A 24,743-nucleotide genomic window follows, 5' to 3' on the forward strand; every position below is an offset into this window, starting at 1 on the left:
TCTGGTAAGAGTGCCAGGGTTTTGGGTTTTTTTTAAATCATCTTCCCATTTCCTTCTAACGCTCTCAGCCATTATTAATAGGTTGCCTTTGCTGGTATTTTAATGTCAAATTAGCCCCCAAAGTGACTGAAGCATGAATCCAGGGAGAAATTCTGTGGAAAGATAAGCATTTTGGGCCACTGATTTGTCCCTATAAATGCTCCTGGCTTATGTCACTAGCAGATTTTGCTGAGTTACCCTGTATTTACATCCTGATTGTTTAATAATGTCCCAGACTATTTTTTGGGGGTGGGGGGAGGCTGCTGCAAATAACCTCCAAAAGGAAATGTGAAGATAAATGTTTGTTAAGTCAGCCCATGCACCTTGAAAGATACTCCTGCCTGTTCGGTGCCCTTTCTCTTTTATTTCAGCCCTATGTCTAATCTGTTTTCCTTGCTCATAGTTGAAAGCTTTCCGCATTTCCACTGTAGCATTTAGCATCTGCAGGAAGGAATAAAGACAATCTAGCAGATGGTGGCTGTACTACTAGAATAGCTGATAGCCGTGGTCTCCGGAGATGTAGACATAAAGAAAAAGAGCAGGGTCCTATAAAGTGTGCCTCAGAAGGAAGGAAGGAAGGAAGTTTTATTCCTGGGCTAACTACTAAATTCATTTTTCTCTATTCGATGACTTCCTAGGGAATATTGTCTGATTAAAACTGGGAATAAAAATTCCAAGAATTACTTCAAAGGCCTACTGCAGAATTGCTTGGCCTTTGCAAAAACATTTGGCACATCGGAAATTTTATAGAAATTACACTTTTCTTTGCTTAAGGGGAAAATCAGAGGAGGAACCTGGATAATCCAAAAGATACAGAATAGCTTTCTCTGCCCTGGTATTCTCCAGATGTGTTTTTTGACTTGGTACTCTCTGGAGGCTAGAAGGTTTGGGAAAACTATTGCAAAACAAAGATATGTAGACTGCCAAGCTCTGTGTGATTTATGGGATATGCAAGCCCCCCCCCCTTCTCAGCGCTTTCACTGAACATCCACGTGGGAAAGCAATGGAAGATAAATGATGACAAGTGTGCTGGTATCATTGTGCAATTGCCAAGCCTTATATACTAGAAGCACACCTTGTGGAACAACGTAATTTCTGCATCTGTGGTCTGTTACAGCTGCCTGACAATGCGCAATGCTAGCTGGGTCTACTGAAAGAAAGCTTAATTGAGTTCATAGGACTTACTTTCAGCTAGATAAGGAGATACTGCAGTAGCCTTAACATCTCATTTACATCAAACCAACATCACAGATTTTTAGTATATATTTGGTTCTTTACATATTCCTCATCTGCTTTTTATGCCATCCAGGCCTATGTTTGCTACTTATTTCTACAATACAATAAATGTATAACAAAATTCCATATATAAAAAATCAATTGTTTGCGAATGTGTCTTATTCAGCTCTTACCTTGAGATGAGGTTTTTCAGCCTGTGAGCTTCAGTTGAGTTATACTTAGTTAATTCGTGAATTGGAAAATTTCCATCAAATGCCTGGATTGTTGGCTAGCTGGGAGACTGAAAAAAACATTCTTGAAGAAGGCAGTGGTGATCCCCTTCCATATTGTCACTAAAAAACAAACAAACTTGAGAATATGTTCATGTCATTGTTGGGAGTCAAACTTGAATCAAGTGAATCTTTATTTTGTACCCGGAAATAAATATATAGATGAAGAAAGAATTACCAAAAGGAATGAGAACAGAAATGTTGTTTGAAACACAAAATAGAATATGAATTTTGTCCAACCTATCTGGAAGAGAGGGATTTTTATTTATTTTTTTATTAGCTTGTTAAATTAAGGAATGGCTGGTCCAAGGGTGTCTACAAGGGGGAATAAAAAAAATCACTATCACAAAAAAAATCACTATCACAATTGTGGCCATAATTTTCACTTTTTTGACCACTCTTCATGGATCCTTCTGGGCTGGCTTACAGCCACCTGTTCAGAGTGGTGAGTTGTACCTAGCAATCCAACTCAAACTCTTGCAAGGTCTATTCTATTTAATTATTTTTCAGTCATTTTGTTTGGGTTGACCCAAGATGTAGCAAACTTCATTCAGAGGAGAAAATAATTATATTACTTTGTGCCGTTCTGAAAATTCGGAAATTGTTACTTTCTCCAACTGCATTTTTTATTCTTGCTATTTTGTCTGTTTTCACCCTTCCATAATCTCATAGATATGGGAATAGCCTCATTACATGCTTTTTTTTTAATGAATGGGTTCATATTTTACTCTAAAGTCAAAATGTGATTTGGGTTCGTGAATCCAAGGACTTTAGTTTATAAACAATATGCTTTGATTTAGCATGCTGGTCAACTCAATTAATGTGGCTCATTCAATAAATCAGATTTTTTCTTGTCCTTACCTCATTGTAAATAAAATCTATACAATGACCCAAGGGGATTTTTTTTTATTAAATGGTGCAACATGTACAGCTATATGCTTAGAAAAAGTTATTTAGAAACTTTCAAATAAGGAAACATGCAGGTTTTTCTTGTTATAATATGCTGTCTTGTTCATCAAAATTCACTACAGTATAGAAATTTCTGGACACATTCATATTTATGCATTGTACCTTTGCCATAATGTAAACATATATACAAAACTAGTTCATGTGATTTTTGAATTGTGTCAAGCTTACTCAACTATTAAATGCTAGATATTTAATAGTAAGTGCTATCAGAAAATGGAAACAATTAGTATATATAAATATTTTCTTGTTATTGTGCTGTATTTTTTTTAGTATTGCTAGAGTTTGAATGATCTTCTTAATAGTTCTAGAGAGGAAAATAACAATCTGTTGATTCGTCCTTTTAAAAAAAAGTGGATAGAAGATTGATGATTTTCTGGGAACAATTTGACAAATGTTTATTGATATTTCTTTTTAGCTTACAGTTCATTGGTAAGACTACAAAAATAGTCACATGTAGCATGTTAGCTAACATATTTTTAAGCACAGTGGGGGAGATTTGTTAGGGGGACAAATTTTTGGCGAGCTATTTGATACCCAAGATATCTCTATCAGATCATCTGCTATCCTTTTTAACATTAGGAAAGTATTGTACTTTTTCTACTATTTTATCCAAGAGGAAAAAAACTATGAAGGAGGCCCTCAACTTGGAGGCTGAAGAAGAAAAGCATAAAAGGATACAATACAGGTAGTCCTTGAGTTACGACCACAATTGAGCCTGAAATTTATGTTGCTAAGTGAGAAATTTGTTAAGTTCACTTTACCTCGTTTTATGAATTTTCTTGCCATATTTGTCAAGTGAATCCCTGCAGTTGTTAAATTAGTAACATGGTTGTTAAGTGAATCTGGCTTCCCCATTGACTTTGCTTGTCAGAAGGTCACGAAAAGTGATCACCTGGTACCAGAACACTTCAACCATCATAAATGTGAGTCAGTTGTCAAGCATCTGAATTTTGATCACATGACCATGGGGATGCTGCAATGGTGGTAAGTGTGAAAAATGATCACAAGTTACTTTTTTCAGTGCCGTTGTAACTTTGAGCAGTCATTAAGTTAACTATTGTAAGTCAAGGACTACCTGTAATAATTTCAGAAGCTATTAAATGAATGATTCTGTTTCTGTCTCGGTGAGGTTTTCTTACTGTGATATCTGATTATTCTTCCAAATGTATTTACTAGTAATCATTTAAAAGACTTGTACAACTGCCCATCTTAAATACAATTTAAAACAATAAAACCAATAATGATAAAATCATAAACCACCCAAAGTCAAAAAATCATAATCTCAGTCATACCCTTGGGATGTCCCACTACCAAACCCCAATATTCTCATCCTAACCTAGTGTTTGGGAGAAAAGCCAGGTCTTGATGGCCTTCCAAAAGGCTAAAAGGGTGGGCGGGGGGGGGGCTGCCAAATCACTGGGGAGGGTATTCCCTAGGGTAGGTGCAGTCACAGAAAAGCCACTTCAAACAGTGGTTTTATGACCAGTTGTTAAACAAGGACCACCTGTACCTCTGAGGGAATAATGTGCAACTCATGTACAATGGGAAGAAATCCAACTCCAGACGTTGTGGGTGCTCCAGCACTGGAGGTTTTTAAGAAGAGATTGGACAACCGTTTGCCTGAAATAGTATAGGGCAGGGGTGTCAAATTCTATTTCATTGAGGGCCGCATCAGGGTTGTGTTTGATCTCCGGAGCCAGAGGGGGCGTGGTAGGGATGGGTGTGTTGGGGACACCTGTGGTGGCCAAGTGCTAAGGCAGGACTTCCCTTAGACCCTCTCTCCTTCCTTCCTTCCTTCCTTCCTTCCTTCCTTCCTTCCTTCCTTTCCTTCCTTTCCTTCCTTCCTTCCTTCTTCCTTCCTCCTTTTCCTATTTCCTTCTTTGTCTTTCCTCTTTCCCTTTCTCCTTTCCTGTCCCTTCTTGGATGCTCAAATGAAAAAGGGGAAACATTTCTCTCTCTCTCTCTCTTTTTTTGCTTTTAGTTTGTTTTGCTAGCCCTCTGCCAGCTAAAACAGAGCTGGGGCGGGTGCATGGCCCTGTTTTCAGACACGATGGTCTCCCCCCGTTTTGGCCAAAAATGGAGCCTGGGAGGCCTCCCAAGCTCCTTTTTCACTGGCAGAGGCACCACAGGCCAATCCTTCACTGTTTCCAGGCGGCCCTGCGGGTCAGATCTGAGCATCTGGCAGGCCTCGAGTTTGATGCCCCTGGTGTAAGGATCTCCTGCTTGAGCACAGTGTTCGACTAGAAAGCTTCCAAGGTCCCTTCCAACTCTGTTTTTCTATTCTGTTCTATTAAACAAAGTCTTTGTTGGTTCTGTCTAGTCTGAACCAAACTGGACATAGGCTTTGCCCCAAGGGAGAACGCATCCCCTGTTGAATTTCTCTCAGGCAAAAGGATTGCTTGTAGAAACTGACAGGGATGGGAAAGGAGAGGGCAAATTCCTTGGCTAGCAGTTATTGGCAGGCCAGATCCAAAGGAAATACAATGCTTCCAGTGAGTGAAGGGTATCCCTCCTACAACAGTTAAAACAGCACATACCTAACACCACTGAGACACGGAAAGGCTGCTGTCAGTCCTAGTCCAAGAGGAGATCTGGAGGGTGGCTCTAGCTGACCTGATGGCTTCAGGCCGGATGTGTGGCTACCTGACAAGCTAACTTTGGCTCGGGGCGACTCTGAGAGGATGGAGGGGGGGGAGGGACAGGGGGAAGGAATTGGAGGAAAGGAAAGCTGACAGAGTGAAATGCAAACATAGTCCTAGCAGTGATGAAGGCTAAACCTGGCCAGAGAACTCAGGAAACGAGACTGGAGTGAATTGGGGAGGGGTGTGATGAGAGGGAGTTTCCTGGGGAGGCCAGAAAGAAATATAAACAGGCCAAAAGAATGCAGGGGAAAGGAACATATGCTGTTCCCTGGGTCAAACCCTAGAGGGCGCCACAAAGTTGGCAACTCCTATTGGAAGTGCTTGGCTTTACAGGGCTTCAGCATCCTGGACATAGCAGCAAAAAAAAAAAAAAAAACATATCAGGGCAGAAGTCACTGTTGCTCCCACCCCCAAGGTTTTCTCTACTCAAGTCATAAAGCAGTATTCATAATACTTGATAATATGCCAGGAATGCCTGGAGTCAGGACCAGATATTTGAAATGCAACACTGCCCTTAGGTGAGCATATCTATCTGACTAGTCAAGGGTATGCATTACAGGGCTGCTTTCCATTAATCTACACCAAATTTAGGGAAGTTCAGTGCCTCCCTTTGTTTCTGAGATTGACAGATAATCGAAATGTGTGAATGTAAGATATAAACAGATCCAAACTGAACTGGTGGGTTAGCAGGCCATATATCGTGTTAAATTTCATTTTTTAATTGGAAAAATATGTAAAATACCTGCAAAATTTAAAGTGCTTGGCCAAATTAAATATAATTTAGGTTGGTAAAAGCAATCTATTTCCTATAAAATGTCTCAGAAGACCAAAAAAAACATCCCTTAATAATAAGGTTAGTGAATGTTAGACACCTCTCCTATTTTCCACCCAGCATGAATGCTGGCACTGGGCTAGGAAAGGCGAGATTCAATCTGCCAGACATCAGCCTATGTGTTACATGTTTCTAAAGTTTGTTTAATGAAATATTGTTTACACATACATACACAAACACATTCTGTACACATAAATATACACATACATATGCACACGTATCAAAATATTGTATAAAATATTACAAAACAAAAATATTATATGTAATATATATGCTACAATATATATGATATGTACTAAATAATGTAAGTGTGTTTGATTTTAGGATATTAAATGTTTTATTAAAACATTTGTGATGTTTTGAATATATAATTTAGTTCTAAAGCTTATCTATATATTATTATAGTTTTACTTTGGCACTATTAAGTGTGATTCAAGTGCAAATCAGTAATGTTAAAAGTCATGTAGAAAATAGCCATCTGGTATAGGGAGTCCTCAACTTACAAACACAATGTTGCTAAGTGAGAAATTTGTTAAGTGAGTTTTGCCCCATTGTATGACTTTTCTTGCTACATTTGTTAACTGAATCACTGCATGTCTTCTCTGTGGAGGCACTTACTCCTGCAGTTGTTAAATTAGTAATACGGTTGTTAAATGAATCTGGTTTCTACATTGACTTTGCTTGTCAGAAGGTTGCAAAAGGTGATCGCCTCATAAATATGAGTCAGTTGTCAGGCATCTGAATTTTGATCAGATGACCATGGAGATGCTGCGATGGTCGTAAGTGTGAAAAGTGATCATAATTCACTTTTTTCAATGCCATTGTAACTTTGAACAGTCTCTAAATGAACAGCTGTAAGTCGAGGACTGCCTGTAGTGAAATTGTCTGACTTACATTCACTATATTACATTCAGATGCAGAATGTAACCATTGTCTTGATGTTGCTGATCTGACCTTCCACATTGCTGCATTCTTTGCTTCAGAGCTGCTGCGTGTCTCAAAACGCATTCTTCTGGCTGCAACAAATAAATAAGATGGGAAAATGGCAAGAAATTATGTGAGCATCTCTATTAAGGAATGCTGAGTAGTCTGATTCCACTTCTTTTGGGCCAATATGTTGTGAAATATGTATGTACAAATAGAACCACAATTAAATGCTACAGTATATCACCTAAAAGTTCTCTATATAGTCTAATAATATCCCATGACTTTCAGCATAAGAGGATGCTTCAGATGCTCTGTATTAATGCCATCTAATGGACAGCTGAAAGCATGTCTTCTCTGTGGAGGCACTTACTCCCTGGAGCAGCATTTCTCCCACACTCATATTTGAACCCCAACCATGCTATCCTTTCATATAGCATGAAATATCTGGCTTTTTCCCTGAGCAGGGCTAGGCTGCAGGGTAAGCCCGTTTTGGTGGTTTTTTTGACATATTTTCTTCTAATGCATTATATATCTATTCTACTGCCTGTTATCCTTCTAGAATTATGTGTTGTATATGACTGATAAATAAATAAATAAAATATTTATAAGGTGATTGTTTCCTTTTCCCTGTGCAAGAACACACCTGTTTGGAAATCTTAACTTTTCCTCGGCATGCATTTACACTTCCATTTTGTTCCTTATTGACATTAGTCTCTTGTAATGTGCCTGCATTAAGATTAATGCCTTAACCATCACACCAAACTGGCTTTTTTGCATTAACTAGGTTGTTTATTTTATTCCTTTTCTTCTTCAGTGTAAAACATGGCCTCTGCGAATGTTAAGGACAAAACGCAACTCTGGAAAACATTGAACCAGTGATTTGGCAGGAGGGAGGTTTGCAGTGTAGTTCCAGTTACTACATCTGCAAAGCAGAAATGGAAGAGCGCACAAGCTCAGAATCAGGAAAGAAAAAACTGTGGCCTTGTCCTGACATTTCTGGTGCTGACATCACTAGTCAGCAATAACCTCTGTTCTTGTTGACACAGGGAACTAACCCAAAGGGCTGTCTAGACATTGAGTTGGCTGCCAACTTATCCACTAATATCTGGAAGTGCTCAGAGATCAGCTTGGAGGCAAATATGAGGGAAAAGGGAGAAGTGAGAAAGGAAATGCCATTTCCCTTGTTTGATTTTTTTTTTTTTAATGGACTTTATTCCCATCACCAAAACCGCTCCTTCTCCCCCATGCTCACCCTTTCTCTCTGCTGAGTATGGACAATAATTTGAGTTACCCATTCTCCATGGGTTTATCATCACTGAGCCGTGGTGGCGCAATGGTTAGAATGCAGTATTGCAAGCTAATTCTGCTGACTGCCAGCAGTTCGGCAGTTTGAGTCTCACTGGCTCAAAGTTGACTCACCCTTCCATCCTTCCGAGGTCGGTAAATTGAGGATCCAGATTGTTGGGGGCAATAGGCTGACTCTAAACTGCTTAGGGAACACTATAAAGCATTGTGAAGCAGTATATAATTCTAAATGCTATTGCTATTGCTATCAAATGGTTCTGCCTGAGACATCAGCTATAATCCAGCTACACCTATTTAAATCATTGTAAAGAGCAGATGGATTGAGACAGACATTCCAGAATTGGGTGAAACAGCAAACAGAAAAGCAATTTGGTATAGTATCCGGAAAATGTTGCTCATCAGTGTAAATTCAAATCTTTGAGCAAATGGCAATTTAATTTAATGTGTGAATTCAGTTTTAGAATCAAGCAGAATACTGTGAAACAAGAAGGATTGTTTATAAAGTTCATAGTTCTAAGGCAAAGTTTATTTGTTTAAACAACTGGAGCTGTAACAGGCAAATTAGCTATAAAAATATACTAGCTACTGACACCCCCAGCACCCCCACGGACTATGTCAAGGAAAATTCAAGCGTTTGTGAGGAACATTAAACAAATTATTGTTAGATTCAAGTTATTCTTCTAACTCTGGAGCAAAAATCAGTAGTTTTAATTTTTAGGGAACTGGAAAAGTATTGAGTGAGAAGGACAAAGTGTAAATACTTTGCTGGAAGAACAACTTGTTAATCAGCGATTCTAAAAATTATTTGAGAGGGAGGGAAATGTGAAAAATGCTGAAGCATACTGAGAGCAAGGAAGGAAGGTGGAAGAGATTTCCTGCTGGAAGAAAAGCTTTTAAAAATACTTGGGAGCCTACACACCAGGAAGAGCTTGTGCACCCGTTCGTCTCTACTGAGCATGTCAAGGAAACAGGGCCTTTCCGTCACTCTGTCTCTGACATATCCTGCCGGCAGAAGAAATCATGACAGTCTTTAAGTGACTGGCCATAGATTATAATAGCTGTTGGGAATAAGCACATGGAGCTGCACTCAAGTCAAGCAGCTAGGGTTGATACCAGCCCTGGAAGGAATGAGATGTTTCTGCAACTACCATAAGGAAAAAGAGTGTAGCTTGGAACAGAACCTATAGGAAAAATTTATAGTAAAAAATGGAGCACAGTAGAACACACACACACACAATCTTTTTTGTACCAGGGATCATTTTCTGGAAAACCAGTTTTTCCATGGACTGTGGTGGTGGGGAATAGTTTTTCATGCTACCTAGATCCCCACATGTGCAGATGAGGTCTGCGGCCCAAGAGTTGGGGACCCCTGCATTACAAGAAACAAGAAAGAAGATACCCAAATTCCACACACTTTGATTTCTTCTTTTTTGCTGGTATGTGGCCTAGATTAAGCCAATTGTGATTTATTGAACAAATCATGTTTATATCATGCCATAGTTTGAAGCAAATCCATGTGGACTGTTAGTAACCTGGATCAGTACAAAATAACTTGGTTTTATCTACAAGGAATCCTCTATTATACAAAAAATGTATGATGAATATATGAAAGAATCATATATCAGTCATTCTTATTAAATATGGTGCAAAGTTTTTGCAAGAACACTTATGAAACAGGTTTATCACCACCTTGGGTACATCCTTGAAAATCAGCTTTTGTCTGCTGAATTAAGCCTTTTATAACTAAGGGCAGACTGTATCCTATTGGAATAATGACATGTAATAGTTCATTGAATAAGATGCAGTGCTCAGCAGCAAATGTCAACCTGTTTCTTACACAGAAGTTCCAACAAATCAAATTAATGGAATGAGGATAAAAATGCAATCATAAAGTCTTTCCTCAATATGCAGACCATATGCAGTAATCTTTAATTATTATAACAAACTCTTGCTCTTCAGTATACTCAAGTTTGATGTAACTTTGCCAATCCCGGATCAAATTGTGAAATAACATCTGTTTTGTTTGCTAATGGTGATGAATAGAAATGCTTTTTAAAATTTCAGCTGTAGCCTTACTGGGGCTGGCCAGAATCTGAAGTTTCTCTGAAGGTTGTATTCTGATAAGCATTGGGTTCTGCCTGTCAGCCACTGATCTGAAAACTAGACAATGATTCTCTTTTCTATTTCACATAATTATACTGCAATTTTTACAGTTTCAAGGGATTCTTAAGTCCTTCCTTCCTTCCTTTATAATACAGCTGCTACTTCCATTCCGTACTTGAATGTAATCTGCTTTGAATTTGGAGCAGGGGTGAAACTGTTAGTATGCAAATCACTTCATGAATGGAGTGGCTTAACTATAGTTCACTAATGGATTCACACAACCTACTAAATCTTAAACAAATATTTACAAACCCTAAAGATATGAACTAGATCAGTATACTTTTGAAATCCCCCAGTTTCAGTGACAAGGTTAATTCTAAAGTATGAAAAAGTTGTACTCACTGGCATATCACTTACTTTATAAAAATATTTTTGTAAGCTTAACCAGCTGCGTTTTTATTTGGTTTATTCATTATGATAAACACAAATTGTGGACAACCATTTAGAATTGAAGTCTGCATGATTTACTTGCAGGCTATTTCTTACTTCTGAAGGGGAAGAACTCTTTTTCCTTCCTACATCCTTCTAATCTGTAGATATATTTCTTCCGCAGTGCCATTTGTTTCAACATGAAACAGGAGAAAGAAATTCTGGTCAATATGACTGATTAAACAGTAGGTCTGTTTCTCTCAGCATTGAGTCGCCCACCACCATTACATGCCTTTTCCAAGGAATCATTTGATTCCTTGTCTCTGTGACAGTCCAATCTCTCCCCTTACTGTTAATGGGATGCTGAGTGAAATCTTTTCTCTAGAAACATGTGAGTCTTCCTCTACTGGTTGTGCAATTCCACTGATGGGGAACATGTCCTGATTTTCTTGGACTTCTGAGTTACATGCTGTTATCCTTCCTCCTTCAAGAAGGAGGTAATACATTCCTTCCTGGCAATGTCTTCTTTCCTGTGTTGTTTTTAGAGACATCCTTTTCCCTTGTCCAAAAACCCCACATCTTCCCTGATAAGCCTCAATGTGGCCAAATGGGCTTTCTGCTCCTCTATCCTCCAGCAATACAATAACTTTGCACTTGGTGCAGGCATAGTTGACATCTTCGTCGGGCAGAAACACAAATATGGCATATATCTTGCAGGTTGCCATGTTATTTTTCTCCTTCTCCGTGTCCATATGCCTTTTGGAGGTTGAGCAGACTCCAAACGCTCTTCCCTTCAAGTTTTTTAATGCTGTTAGGGGCATGAGCTGCTACCCTGAGCTGATGTCTTCCTTAATGACCTTCTGCTCATTTCCCAGAACGTTTCAGGCCCACACAAATTTTGCCAGGCATTCCCTTTCTGTTTTATTGGTTTATGAATAGAGACATCGAATGGGAAGAGATCAGTTATGAGGGGCAGAGGTGGTATTCTACTGGTTCGGCCTGGTTCAGCTGAACCGGTAGCTCTGAGGATCATCTGTGAGCGAACTGGTTCACTCCAACTATTAGCTGCCCTGCCTGCCTACCCAACCCAGCTCTATTCTGATCTTTATTTCCTGGTTTTCAAGCTCAGCTGCTTCACACGGCACAGTGGATTGCCACACGTCAGTTGTATAACACACAGGGAGAGTGCAGGATTGCAGGAGTAGTAAACCCTCTGTGTGCGCAAAGTAGTAAACCCTCTGTGTGCGCAAAGCGCATGCTCACCAAACCGGTTCTTACACCGGTTGAATCACACCCCTGATGAGGGGGAGTGGAAGAGAGGACATACGCTCTTTATCAGTGGAAAACATATATTCTCAAAATCCCTCCCCAGAAAGGGGAGCAATTGGTGCTTACTTTCCCAGGAGGGGTAAAAAGGAAGGGCTAGAATCTACCCCTTGGAGGTGGTGGTAAGCACAACATGGACCAAACAGCAAGTCAAAACCATGACCAAAGCAGAAAAAATGGAGAAGAGAGTACTCCTGCCACCTTTATTTCCATTCAGTTAAGCAACTTAAGGCTAGCCATGTAGAAAATTTATAACTACAGGGAAATGCCAGGGTACGCCTTAGTAAAAAAAATACAATAATATTAATAAAATATTAATAATATTAATAAAATACAAGCTGAATAGTCAAGATCTTGTTGATGACCCAAGCTCTGTAAAGGACCTTGGAATACTCACCTCTAATGATCTAAGTGCTAGAGCCCACTGCAACTACATAGCCAAAAAGGCATTAAGAGTTGTTAACCTAATCCTACGTAGCTTTTTCTCTGGTAATATCACACTACTAACCAGAGCATACAAAACATTTGCTAGACCAATACTCGAATACAGTTCATCAGTCTGGAACCCTCATTACATATCTGATATTAGCACAATTGAGAAAGTCCAGAAATATTTCACAAGAAGAGTTCTCCACTCTTCTACTCGTTGTAGAATACCTTATGCCACCAGACTTGAAATTCTAGAACTAGAAAACCTTGAATTACGCCGTCTTCGGTCTGACTTAAGCATGGTATATAAAATCATACATTGCAATGTCCTACCTGTCAATGAATACTTCAGCTTCAACCATAACAACACAAGAGCACACAATAGATACAAACTCAAAGTAAACCGTACCAAACTTGATTGCAGGAAATACGACTTCAGCAATAGAGTGGTCAATGTCTGGAATACTCTACACCCGACTCTGTAGTCTCTTCCCCAAACCCCAAAAACTTTAACCTTAGACTGTCTACTATTGACCTCACCCCTTTCCTAAGAGGTCTGTAGGGGGCGTGCATAAGCGCACCAACGTGCCTACCGTCCCTGTCCTATTGTTTCTCTTATTCTTTTATTTTTCTTATATGTACCCATTTCATGTATTCACAACTATGTATACACTTATACTTATTATCTTGTAAACAATTGGCAAATCAAATAAATAAATAAATAAATAAATAAATAAATAAATAAATAAAAGCCACATTAGAATTTATCAGGACAGCAAGAACCCTTTCTTCTATATATGCTGCAATCAGGTAACAAATGTTGTATAATAAGGAATTAGTCATGACTGAGAGCCTTTTTAATATAGTGGTTAAGGCATCAGGCTAGAAATCAGAAGACCATGAGTTCTAGTCCTTCCTTAGGCACAAAGCCAGCTGGGCGACCTTGGGCCAGACGTACTATCAGCCCTAGGAAGCAGGCAATGCAGGCACATACCGCTTCTGAGATCTTGCCAAGAAACCTGCAGGAATTTGTCCAAGCAGTTGCCAGGAATCAAGATTGACTCAAAGGCACCCCTCCCCCCACCCCCAAAAGAAGATATTACATCCCAAGCTTATAATATAGTAGTGATAGTCACTGCAGAATATATGCTGAATCAGCAATGTCTGTTAATTGAAGAATGCTGGCAACAGGAATATTTGAATAATGACAAACCATAGTTTGTAAAAGATCCCTTGTTTGCAGTTTTCCCTTTAAATAACCATAAAATGGAAGATCAAGGATAGGGAAAACAGTGCATAGGAAATACAGGTTTCCAGAAATAGCATCTGTTGAATTCTGCTTTTTTTTTTTTTTTTTTGCAGTATCCCATCAACTCACTTCTGTTGATTTTAATATCCTGCTGCTGCCAGCTCTTACTTTGAAAAAACAAATATAGCTGAAACTGTAGCATGATTTTTTAATTATGGTAATTCTTTCTTCATGTTAACTCTACTTGTTAGTTAGAATAATATTAGAATCATATATGCACTTTTAGGAATCATATAGGTACAGTGCGTATGAATATTTCCCTCATATGTTGGGATTTTTACCAGAGACACAGACTATCTGCATATCCATCAATAACGTTAAAATAATAGAGATAGTTGCCAGAATCTACTCTTAGGAGGAAAGAATTGGGCTTAATCAAATTTTACACATGTCATAAGTTCAACCCGATGGGGTCAATTTTTCAAGAACCTTTTATAACAATTAGATTAAATAGAAAAGGAAGGTTAAGAGGAACTGGAGGCATAAGAGAATGTACGAGGGCAACCTGCATTTACTTCATGACTGCAGCGTTCACTTAACAATCACTGCAAAAAAAGTAAACTTGGTCATGCGGATGCCTCAATTTATGACCGTCATAATGTAAGATGAAAATTCTGGGTTCCATTACAGTCATAAGTTAAGAACTACCTATAGACGCTTGGTACCCATTAACTGAGAAATGATCACAAAAACAAATTGTCTCATTCTTTACTGTACTTATTTTAAATTTCGCACACACTCGCTTAGATCATAAGCTCAATTATTTTTAATTTCCTAGGTTCTACCTAACAGTTACCTTAGTGTAATGGCTAAAGACTCCAGGCTAGAAATCAGTATGTTCTTGTTCTGCCCTAGGCACAAAGCCAGCTTGTTGAGTTTGGGCCAGTCATTCTTTCTCTCTGCCATAGGGAAAAAAAAACAATGGCAAACTACTTCCAAAAATCTAATCTAAAAAAAACCCGCAGGGTCTTCTCAAGGAGTCAAGACTGATTTCAAAAAAAGGAAAGTTTCTATATTGTTATTCTGCACATGAGATCTTTTTAATTAACCCTGTCTATCATTTGTTAACAACTTATTGGATGGGACTGCACACAAATTTGGGCAGGAGTGGGAGAAAGCTTTGTATGTGGCCCTAAGGTCATGCACCTTGACCCTAAGACAATCTTCTTCAGCCTGACAACATAGATCTACCAGACTATTCCCATCCATCCTATCTGCTCCTCTTGGGTGGAATAAGAGGGATTGTAATCAAAGACATTTGAAGTGCCCTGTATTGGGGAAGTCTGATTTACAATATTGCTGTCATTTTAAAGTTCATCTGACCTCCAATTCCAGTGCTCATAAGACATTACTTTGAAACTTGGATGCTCTAAACCACGGGTGTCAAACTTGATTGTGTCACATAACCTATTACAACGTATTGCAGCGTTTTTTGTCTTTGCAGAGTTGGGCTGTGCATGATGCATTCAGCCTACAGGCCGCTAATTTGACATCCCTGCTGTAAACCAAATGTGCATAAGTCGCACATTGCTTATAATAATATAAATTAACCGGTACCCCACCATCATAACTTTATAATTGGAATGACCAGCATGCACTCATTAAATATTTATATTGAGATTGTTCAACACTTTGGATTTGATCTCCAAAAGATGTTTGGGGAGGTAGAAATTGGCAGTATTTGAAATTAGCCATGCATTTTTTAGAGATATACACATATATACATACAAAGAGAGGTAAAAGATGCACTTTCTCCTCCATGCTACGCTAAAGATGTTTTCAAGCCTTCAAAATCTCTGCTTTGAGCTGACTGCTTTTCACTCTTCCAAAGTCACATTTACAGTCTAAGCAGTGTTTCTCAACCTTGGTGTGGGTTTAAATTCTCAGAACTCTGAAGTTAATGTGGCTGAGTTGAGAAATGTTGGATTCTCGTGGCAATATATGGTTCCCTCCAGTGCTCTGTCCCTTTCCTGACTTATTCTCCACAAACTCCTGTGTTTTCTGACCTGAGTCTACTCTGGCTGAAACTCTAATTCAGGCTTGTCCAACCCGCGGCCCGCGGGCCGCATGCGGCCCAGGTCGCCTCGTAATGCGGCCCAACGCCCACCCCAACCTTCATGAAAGATCCAGCGAGGAGGAGGAGGAGAGGCAGGCACGAGGCGGGGTGAGGCGAGCAACAGAAAAGGCGGGCAGCCGCAGCCCAAAAGTCCTGCCCCACCACCTCCTGCTGTTGCCGCCGCCGCCGCTGCTGCTTCTGCCCCCCCCGCCGCCGCTGCTGCTTCTGCCCCCGCCACCGCTGCCGCCGCTGCTGCATTTGCAGGAGGAGAGGTAGGTGTGAGGCGGGCGAGCTTTCTTCCCCCCCTACCCCCACCCCGCAAAATTTGGCCGGAAAATTAATAAAAATAAATAATTTGCAGGAGGAGAGTAGGCGCGAGGCGGGCGAGCTTTCTTCCCCCACTCCCCCCACCCCGCAAAATTTGGCCGGAAAATTATAAAATAAAAATAAATAATTTTAATAAATAATTAATAATAAATAATAATTTTATTTTATTATTAATTTAATTTAATTTAATTTAATTTAATTTAATTTAATTTAATTTAATTTAATTTAATTTAATTTAATTTAATTTAATTTAATTTAATTTAATTTAATTTAATTTAATTTAATTTAATTTAATTTAATTATTTAATTTAATTTGTGCCCCAAACCAAATTTTCATCTTCTAATGTGGCCCAGGGAAGGTGAAAGGTTGGACACCCCTGCTCTAATTGGTGTTTACATCGAAGGAAAAATGGGTCTTAACAAACAGGAAGATTTCTTTGAATTCACACATGTGACAAAGACAGGAAATAAAAGCCTCACGACCAGGCTCATCACTCACTTGCCGAATACTTGGAAGATGTGTTTGTATTGGAAAGAGGGTTATATGAATGAACTTGTGTCAGGAACTTAAATGTAATGGGCACTTTTCCTTCTAGCTTTGCAGCTAGGTAAGGAAAATAGACGCTGGGGACGTATGTCTTTGAAATACTTGTCGCTTTTTGCAGTTGTAAAGGAAGAAACTACACAGAACTAAATGACAGGAGAGAATTCTAAGCAAAATGATCAACGCTACCTTTGTTTACACTGTTCTCCTTCCTCTCTGTTACCCCCTCTCCACCCAAGCGGCACATGGTGTATTCCAATAGAGAGTTTGTTCCTTTTCCTGTTGTACTTTTGGAAAGCATTAGACAGGATACATCTGCAGGAATCCTAAAACCTAAACCTGCACATGCTATCATGGTGTTGTTGACTAACAGGTCATAAAAGCAGAGAGAGGGAAGAGGGAGAGGGAGAGAGGGAGATAAATATATTTCTTTGTTACTTTGCATCCTTCCTTGTATCCACACCCAGTTCCGTATCTGACAAGCATCTCTGTAGCAACCTATCTCGTTATCTCTCGGAACAGAATGGATGGACACTTATTTCAGTCAGCATCCATTGTTTGGTCTGCCTTTAGTTAAAGGAAGCAAGAAGTGGTGATACAGCTTTCAGAGCCAGTCCTATAAATGCTTGAAGCTGAGTCGATCAAGGACACGGGACCTGCTTGGTATAAAGAGGAAATTTAGGACTGAGAGGTGTATTCCAAAATGAAAACAAAACAACAATTGATTCTCACTTTTAAAATCCACATCCAGTGAGAAAAAAGGGAAAATATATTTGACCCTTTGTGCTGCCTTTCCAAGGACATTTTCTCAGCTATTTTTTTAAAGTGGGTAGAAAAACAGAATGTGTTCTGTTAGAACAGAGTTGTGAACAGTTGGCTCATTGTTTTTCTGATCTAATTCTTCTCTTAAAGAATAGTACTAGAGAAGCCATTGCAGCAAAACTGGGAAATATATGGAGAAGGGCACAGGCTGTCTATTCTGTTGATCAGTGCAGGAAGGAAGACATTTATCCAGCCTTATATAAGAGGAAACAAGTCATCACAAATTATTTTTCACAATGTTTTATTATATTGAGATACCAGGACAGCCAGTATGATACAGTAGTAGTTAGAGACTTATACTCAGAACAGGAAGACTGATGTTTTCCACTTTACCCTCTGCCACAGAAGCTGACTGGGTAACATTTGACCAATTGCCTACTCTTAGCCCAACTTACCTCACAGTGTTGTTGTGGGCAGAGATCGAAGGATGGAATGTTATGTAGCTACCTTGAACTTCTGAATGAAGGGCAAGATCCAACTCTAATGCTATAATAAATATTATCATTACTTCATTGCCTATTGAAGTTTGTTTGCAAATTTCCATACGCATTTCCTCTCTAAGAATTTATATTGTTGTCCAACCATTGAAGACAGCAATGGCAGAAATGGTCACGGTTAGACATTTACTTTGGCGTAATTGACTATACAAAGCTCTGAGCCTTCTAGACATCACAATTGGCCCCAAAGTGAAAAAATATCTCCAGAGCAGGATATTAAGAGTGTGGATTGGTATTCAGAATGACTTGGAAATACTTTGATTTAAAAATATTATATTTTCAAGGGATTTCTGAAAAATGTTTTCATTTATTTTCATTGCTAAGAACACATTTTTGTACGACATCCAAAGACTTGGTCTCTTTTCTTCTAAGGCTTGTTAAGTGATAGCTGCAGGAATAAAGTGATGCTTAACCCTTTCATCTGTATAGTTCTCTCTCTCTCTGTCTCTGTCTCTGTCTGTCTCTCTCTGAGTTTGAAATAACCTTTTTCTCTTACTTGTTTTTCTATGAGGAACTAAGGGAAGGAGTCTCTGTGTACAAAACTAGTTTGTTGGACTCTCAGAGTTTATGTGTGGTTAGTTTCAAGCATAAAAGGATTAAGAGTGTTCACCCTCAGTTTGCTTGGCAGAAGAGTTTCTGAATATAGAAACTAACGTTTTTCTCTATAAACAACAGAGCAACATTATTGTGCTTAAAGTTTCCTTTTCTAGTTTTAGAAGATTGGCTTGGGTGGGTCTTTTACTATTGATGCAGCCAATGAAAAATAGAAGTTAATAATTAAAAACACCCCATATTTTTATCCTGCAGAACTTTAAAAGCAGGAGGAAATTTATAATCTTTTAAAATTTGAATTTATTTTTTAAAAATAAAATATGCACAGCACTTTTCTTTTTCACTGTCATTATAAATTAATTTAATCTAATCCCCACTGCAAGACTCATAGACCTGTGAGCATATATATGGATGCACATGCTGTACATATACATCTATACGTTGCACTGCAGGATCTGTCATCAGTATAAAATTTCTGTCTGTTGCATGAAATTATTTATAAAATGATTTCAGTATTTAACCAAAATAACAATTTAACAGCCTTATACTGACCACTGACAGAATATTAACAGCTGAATATTAACAAATGAATTCTTTCTGAAATGCATTTAATTAATTTATTTAATTGGTCAGTTTCTAAGTCTGTCCGCTCAGAAATAACTCTCGACCGTTTACAAGTTAAACACTGTAAAAAAAAATTAAAAGATTACTGTGCCGAGGAGAAAAAAACAGCATCAAATCCTTCATCTTTCTTTAGCTAATGATTTAGCCTAAGCTAGTTTTAAGATTTTTCCCTGGTGTTCTTCCTCTGAAAGAGGCAGTGGTTTCATCAGTAGCCCTCCTCTTCCTAGCAAGAAAGCATTCCTTTTATAGTTGCAATTACAGTACAAATAATAACTTATAGTTTTGGGCAAAGTATGGCTTTCCATATGTTATTGCATTCCACTTTCCAGCAGCCAGAGTCAGCATATCTAGTGCTGATGGAGACTGAGAGATGTAACCAGCATCTGTTAGGCTTTAGGTGTCTTTCGATCTATGGATTCAGCCTTTGTGTTCAGTCCAGATAGTTATAAAATTCTTTGTCCAGAATTTTTCCCAAACATATGTCAGTAGAGGTATTTTCTGCAAATGTCTAAAGGCTCAAGTTTGTGATCATTTTTAATGAGGATCAAACGAATAAACCGTGCATCTGCTGACAGGAAACAATAGATTTAGGCTGCTTCCAGGTAAATACATTAGGCAAGTGCTTCATCTTTTCCTTGGAATATTTATGGAAAGAAAAAAGATGAAAGAAAAGGTGGGAAAGTGTAGGAGAGTTATAAAGACAACATCTGGATTCTCTTACAACATTCTGCAAAGGAGGCAGGGAGATTACACAATATCATCTGGATATTCTCTTCATTTATTTAATTCAAAAGTTAATTCACCTCACAACATATCAATAGTTTTCAGATGGACCCATTGGAAGCTCCAGCAAGGGAAGAAAAATGGTTTAATCTTCCCATGATGTAATCAATGTCTAATCAAAAGGAGACTTCTGCTTAACAGTCCTTGTTAGCTGTCAGCTGTCTGGGTATATGCAGCACTGTGCCATGGGAAATCAAGCTGGTCTTTCCTATACTACAGCTAAATCTGCTGAAAATTATTAATATTAATACTTTTTAGAGCATGCTTGTTTGACATTTTAAGTCAGATAGGTTTCTGAGGATATCTCTACATCACCACTTCCTGTGTTCCAAATTTAATAGTATTAAACACAACTAGGCAGGAAAAAGGAATTCTTGTGACATATTTATATTTGTTATTACATTTACATTGCATTGAAAGCAGCTTACTTTCTTCCCTTAATGAAATTGACAGATACAATCTACGTGCAATCCACGTAGATTTAATAATAGTGTCATTTGTTTTTATGTCACTCTTTAGTCCCTGTCCCGCCCCCGCCCCGACAAATAGGCATGCCTTGTGACAATCTAAGTTCAAATGTTTCAACTGGTATTTGCTTTCTATGGGTCCTAGTCAATTACCAATCAAGTACCTAAACTACAGCAATCTGCAAATGTCCTAGTATTCGGCTTTAATGTATCTCAAGTATTCCTACCACTTTTAACAGAGTGTTGGTTTGTTTCTTTTGGGAAGTCAACTTCAAGCTTGATTCTAAATGCCTTGAACAAAGGATTAAAAAAAAGAATAGCTAATTAACACTGTAATAATCCCGGAAGTGTCTGCCTCCTTCCTACCATTTCATATTGTTGTAGCGGCTGCTACTACTATCATTATTACTGCAATACTCCAACACTTATTACAATAAAAACTTTGTTGAGAGATGAATAGGTCAATCAGAAGAGGCATGTAAGACTTATGATGTATCTATAGAAAGTGGACCAAAATTAATCAAATAGCTTTGCTTTTACTACCATTGGGAAGATTCCTTTTTTAGAGCATTTAGAGTTACAATTTGGGACAAAGTGTAGCTTAGATGATACTGGCACATTTCTCACCAATCTATGGGAATTCTAGTTTCCAAATAAATAAATACACTTTATTTTACTTCTCAGGAATATCTTACCTTTTTTACTGGATTGCAATTCATTTTGATTTTGGGTAGAGACAGGAACTGTATTTTTCTTTGATGTTGCTGTTCCATCAACTCCCATTTTTATACATGCAAACATACTCTGGCCAAGAAGTGCAAATATTTAAAGTTCATTTGGCCATGGTGTAATTAAAAATTATTTATGATATTTATAAATATTGCATTATTTTATCCCCATTTAGAACTTTAGATCTTCCAGTATTTTTAATATCAGGCTGTTTCATTCTCGGGAATTTTCCTTGCTGGAAAGAAGGAATTTTTTTAGTGCCTTATGTGTTTTCCAACACAGAAACCACAATAACAATAAATTCCTCTAACAATGTGAGGCAGTCACAGGCAAAGAGCAGAATTGGGTGACCCATGTTCTTCTTTGATTCCATTTGCCAAAGGTCTAAAACAATTAATTTATGAAGACCATTCTAGGACCATAACATGCCTGAATAAATGTAGGATACAGTATTACAGGGCTGACAGACCATATTTATAATAACAAGCAGTGTTTGAGAAAAAGGCTTAGTCACCATTCCATTAATGAGAGAAGAATATAGCTAGGAATTTTTTAATCATAACTGTTAAATAAACCAAAATTAGTCAAATGCATAGACATATATGTATAGTCAACTTGACTATACTTACTGACAATAAGTCAAACAATGGTTTACTAACCACAGTGATTGCAATTACAAAATACACTAAATCAAATCCACACTATTCACATTTTAAAATATAGGATCCCTGATATGAACTGGCACTGTGGGGTCACATTGAGGGAAGATTTCTGCCATTATCAGAATACTTAAGATATTTCTGCCATCTATAATACTAAACTACCCATCAAACATTACTTTTTAAATTACATTAAAGTTTATTATAAGATAAAATTACAAAAAGAAGCTAATGTTAGAAAGATAAAAGAAGAAAGGTTAGAAAGAGAATAAGAGAAAAAAAGTAGTGACTTCCAACTTTTTTCAATGCAGTAGAAAAAAACTATAACCTTAACCTTTTGTTTTACATTTCTAAACACTTCAGGTTATTTCTGTAATGGCAAAACCATTCTAATAATCAAAACCTAGACTCAAATATTTTTTTTTCTAGTTTCAAGCAAAAAGTCCAGAAGTGGTTTCCAAATAGAAACCAAACTAGATAAATATGTCTGTTTAATTAAATAATCCACCATCTTTACCATCCATTCTTCCATTGTGAGAATTTGAAGCTGAGGCAGATAAGGCCCGGTAAAATGAAGCCATTCCATGACATGGATATGATAGAGCCAATACTAATGTATCGATAATGTATTTATATTGAATTATATTCAATACTAATGTTAAAGAGTATATTATTGGATAATCTATTAGATAGTATCATGAACTTCATTTTTATTTCTCTCTCTAGATATGGTTAGTGGCTATTCTATGACACCACCCATTCTCAGCATCACAGAAGAGGAGTATATCATCAATGTTAAGGAGACCTTAAATATTACTTGCAGGTAAGAATCAAATATGAATGTTTTTCATGCTGCTTCATCTGTGCGTGATGTGATTTTTGAAATGTTGGAGACCTCTTGTTATCTTTAGCATTGCTGAAAAGACTGAATTTAAATTGATTCATTAGGAATACCTGAAATAAGACTTGTAATTTGGACTGCCACATCTGGTTGCAAAACTGAGGCAGCAAGGAGATATAGACAGTGTTAATTTTATTGAAATATCTGTGCAAATAACTCTTTTGAACACTGCATAGATTCACAGCATAATGATAGAATAACAGGGAAAGTTATATATGTAGGAGTATTCATGTTTCAAACTAATTTGGCACTTTGTGTAAAACAAAGAATAACATTTTGTAGTTCACTATAGCAACTTAAAATGAAGATACTATTTGGATTAGCCTTCCACATGATAAAACCTGTATCAATAAAGTGTACAGCACACTGACCTGCCAGATTTTTGCATCTAATATATACTGTATCTGAATTCAAGAGTTTGTCAGCATAGTCATGACCTGTTTATTAGCAAGAACTACATACATACTTGCTCTGATTTTTTAAATTTGAATTGTTGAGTAAGAGATTTCTTGTGCAGTATGGGCATAGTATTGACACTGATTAGTTCCTACTTTAGATAAGCCCTAAAATCAGCGTTCATTCAAGTATATACATATTTAGTTACTACATAGTTGTCATACAATTGCATTGTATTAGGAATTTCTGGTGGACATCAACAAAAAGAAAACAACATTTCCTCTGAGTAAGTAAAGCCTTTTATTTCATATTTCCTCCAAAGAAGAGAAAGCAGTTATATGAACATATTTTTAGTTCAAATCACATTAAGCAATAATTTAGATGACAAAGTCTCATAGGACAGAGCAAAGTTTTTAATTTCCAGACTGGAATCTTATATGAAAAGTTGCTATTGCCAAAGTAAAGAGGCTGATCTGCCCTCTAAAGAGCAGAGCCACTCCCTTTGTTTTGATCCAGTTTATCCAGAGATAATAACCTGATATGCTCAGATCAAGACAACAAGATTAAAATATGATTACGTCGTGCTTCCAAACTACAAATTCGCGGAGAAAGAATTTTGTAAGGTTATTTGTGCCTGTTATCCCTTGCCTACTACAAAGTTCAGATCCTCTATTCTCTGTACACTTACAGAAGAATCATCTATTTTTTGTATCCCCATCCTGAGATTTTTGTGCAGTGCATATAGAGGCTTTGTGAAATGCCACATATAAATATTTCTTTGGTCTCAAAACATGTATAGAATGGTATGAGGGCAACTAGAAGACCTCCAAGATCCCTTCCAACCTACTTACTTTGTCTTGATTATGCTACCACATTAAAAATTCACTACACCATAATGGCACAGAAGTCTTTTCTGTACTCTGATTTCACCTATAGGCACTGAAATAAAATCAGCCGATTAATTTTAGAATTGCAATTCTTGAAGTGGTACAATAAAGAATTGGTGATTGCATGTGTCTCCCTACAGAGTTCTCTAGCATAAGGCATAGTGGTGGAAATGAACTTCAATTGCATTAAAGGAGGATTTATGAAGAAGTAGTCCATTAACTGTCATGATCAGCACAGACTGTCTCTAGAAATGAAAACAGCCTTTCAGTTAGCTAGTCTTACATGATATTTTTTATCCATCATAAACTGAACCATAGTTTGTTTAATTAAAACATTTTCCATGTTTGTATGATATACATAACTTAATGGTAGAGCTTGGGGTTATGCAGCATGATGAATTAAAATGGTGTCACTGTGGATTGCTAGGAGACATAAGCTAAGGCACCAATACATTTCTTGTTGACACTGGTGCGGCATCTAGTTGACACTGTGAAAAATGGTGTTTTATTTATTAAAATATTCTAATATGATGCAAATAGGGCTTGGATCCTCAAAGAACTTCAGATGAAGATAATTTCATAACATTCTAAGGCTGGGTTAAAGTATTTATGAAAATACCTTTCGAAACCTTATATGCATATTCAGTATGAGCATGATAAAAAAGTTCCATGTAGTTATCTTAT

At 37.6% G+C, this 24,743-nt stretch overlaps 1 protein-coding gene across 2 annotated transcripts in view; it reads left to right on the forward strand.

Annotated features, from left to right (window-relative positions):
- Nucleotides 1–24,743, forward strand: part of FLT4 (fms related receptor tyrosine kinase 4) — a 107,126-nt gene that overhangs the window by 10,994 nt on the left and 71,389 nt on the right. For both annotated transcript variants that reach the window (XM_087955187.1, XM_026686267.2), the window contains exon 2: nucleotides 22,602–22,698. In XM_087955187.1, the coding sequence (XP_087811313.1) occupies nucleotides 22,602–22,698 (97 nt within the window). The remainder of the gene's footprint in view (nucleotides 1–22,601; nucleotides 22,699–24,743) is intronic.

Source organism: Notechis scutatus, chromosome 2 (assembly GCF_049901735.1).
Source record: "Notechis scutatus isolate UNSWTSFEM ecotype Mainland chromosome 2, rNotScu1.2, whole genome shotgun sequence".
NCBI classification, from domain to species: Eukaryota; Metazoa; Chordata; class Lepidosauria; order Squamata; family Elapidae; genus Notechis; species Notechis scutatus.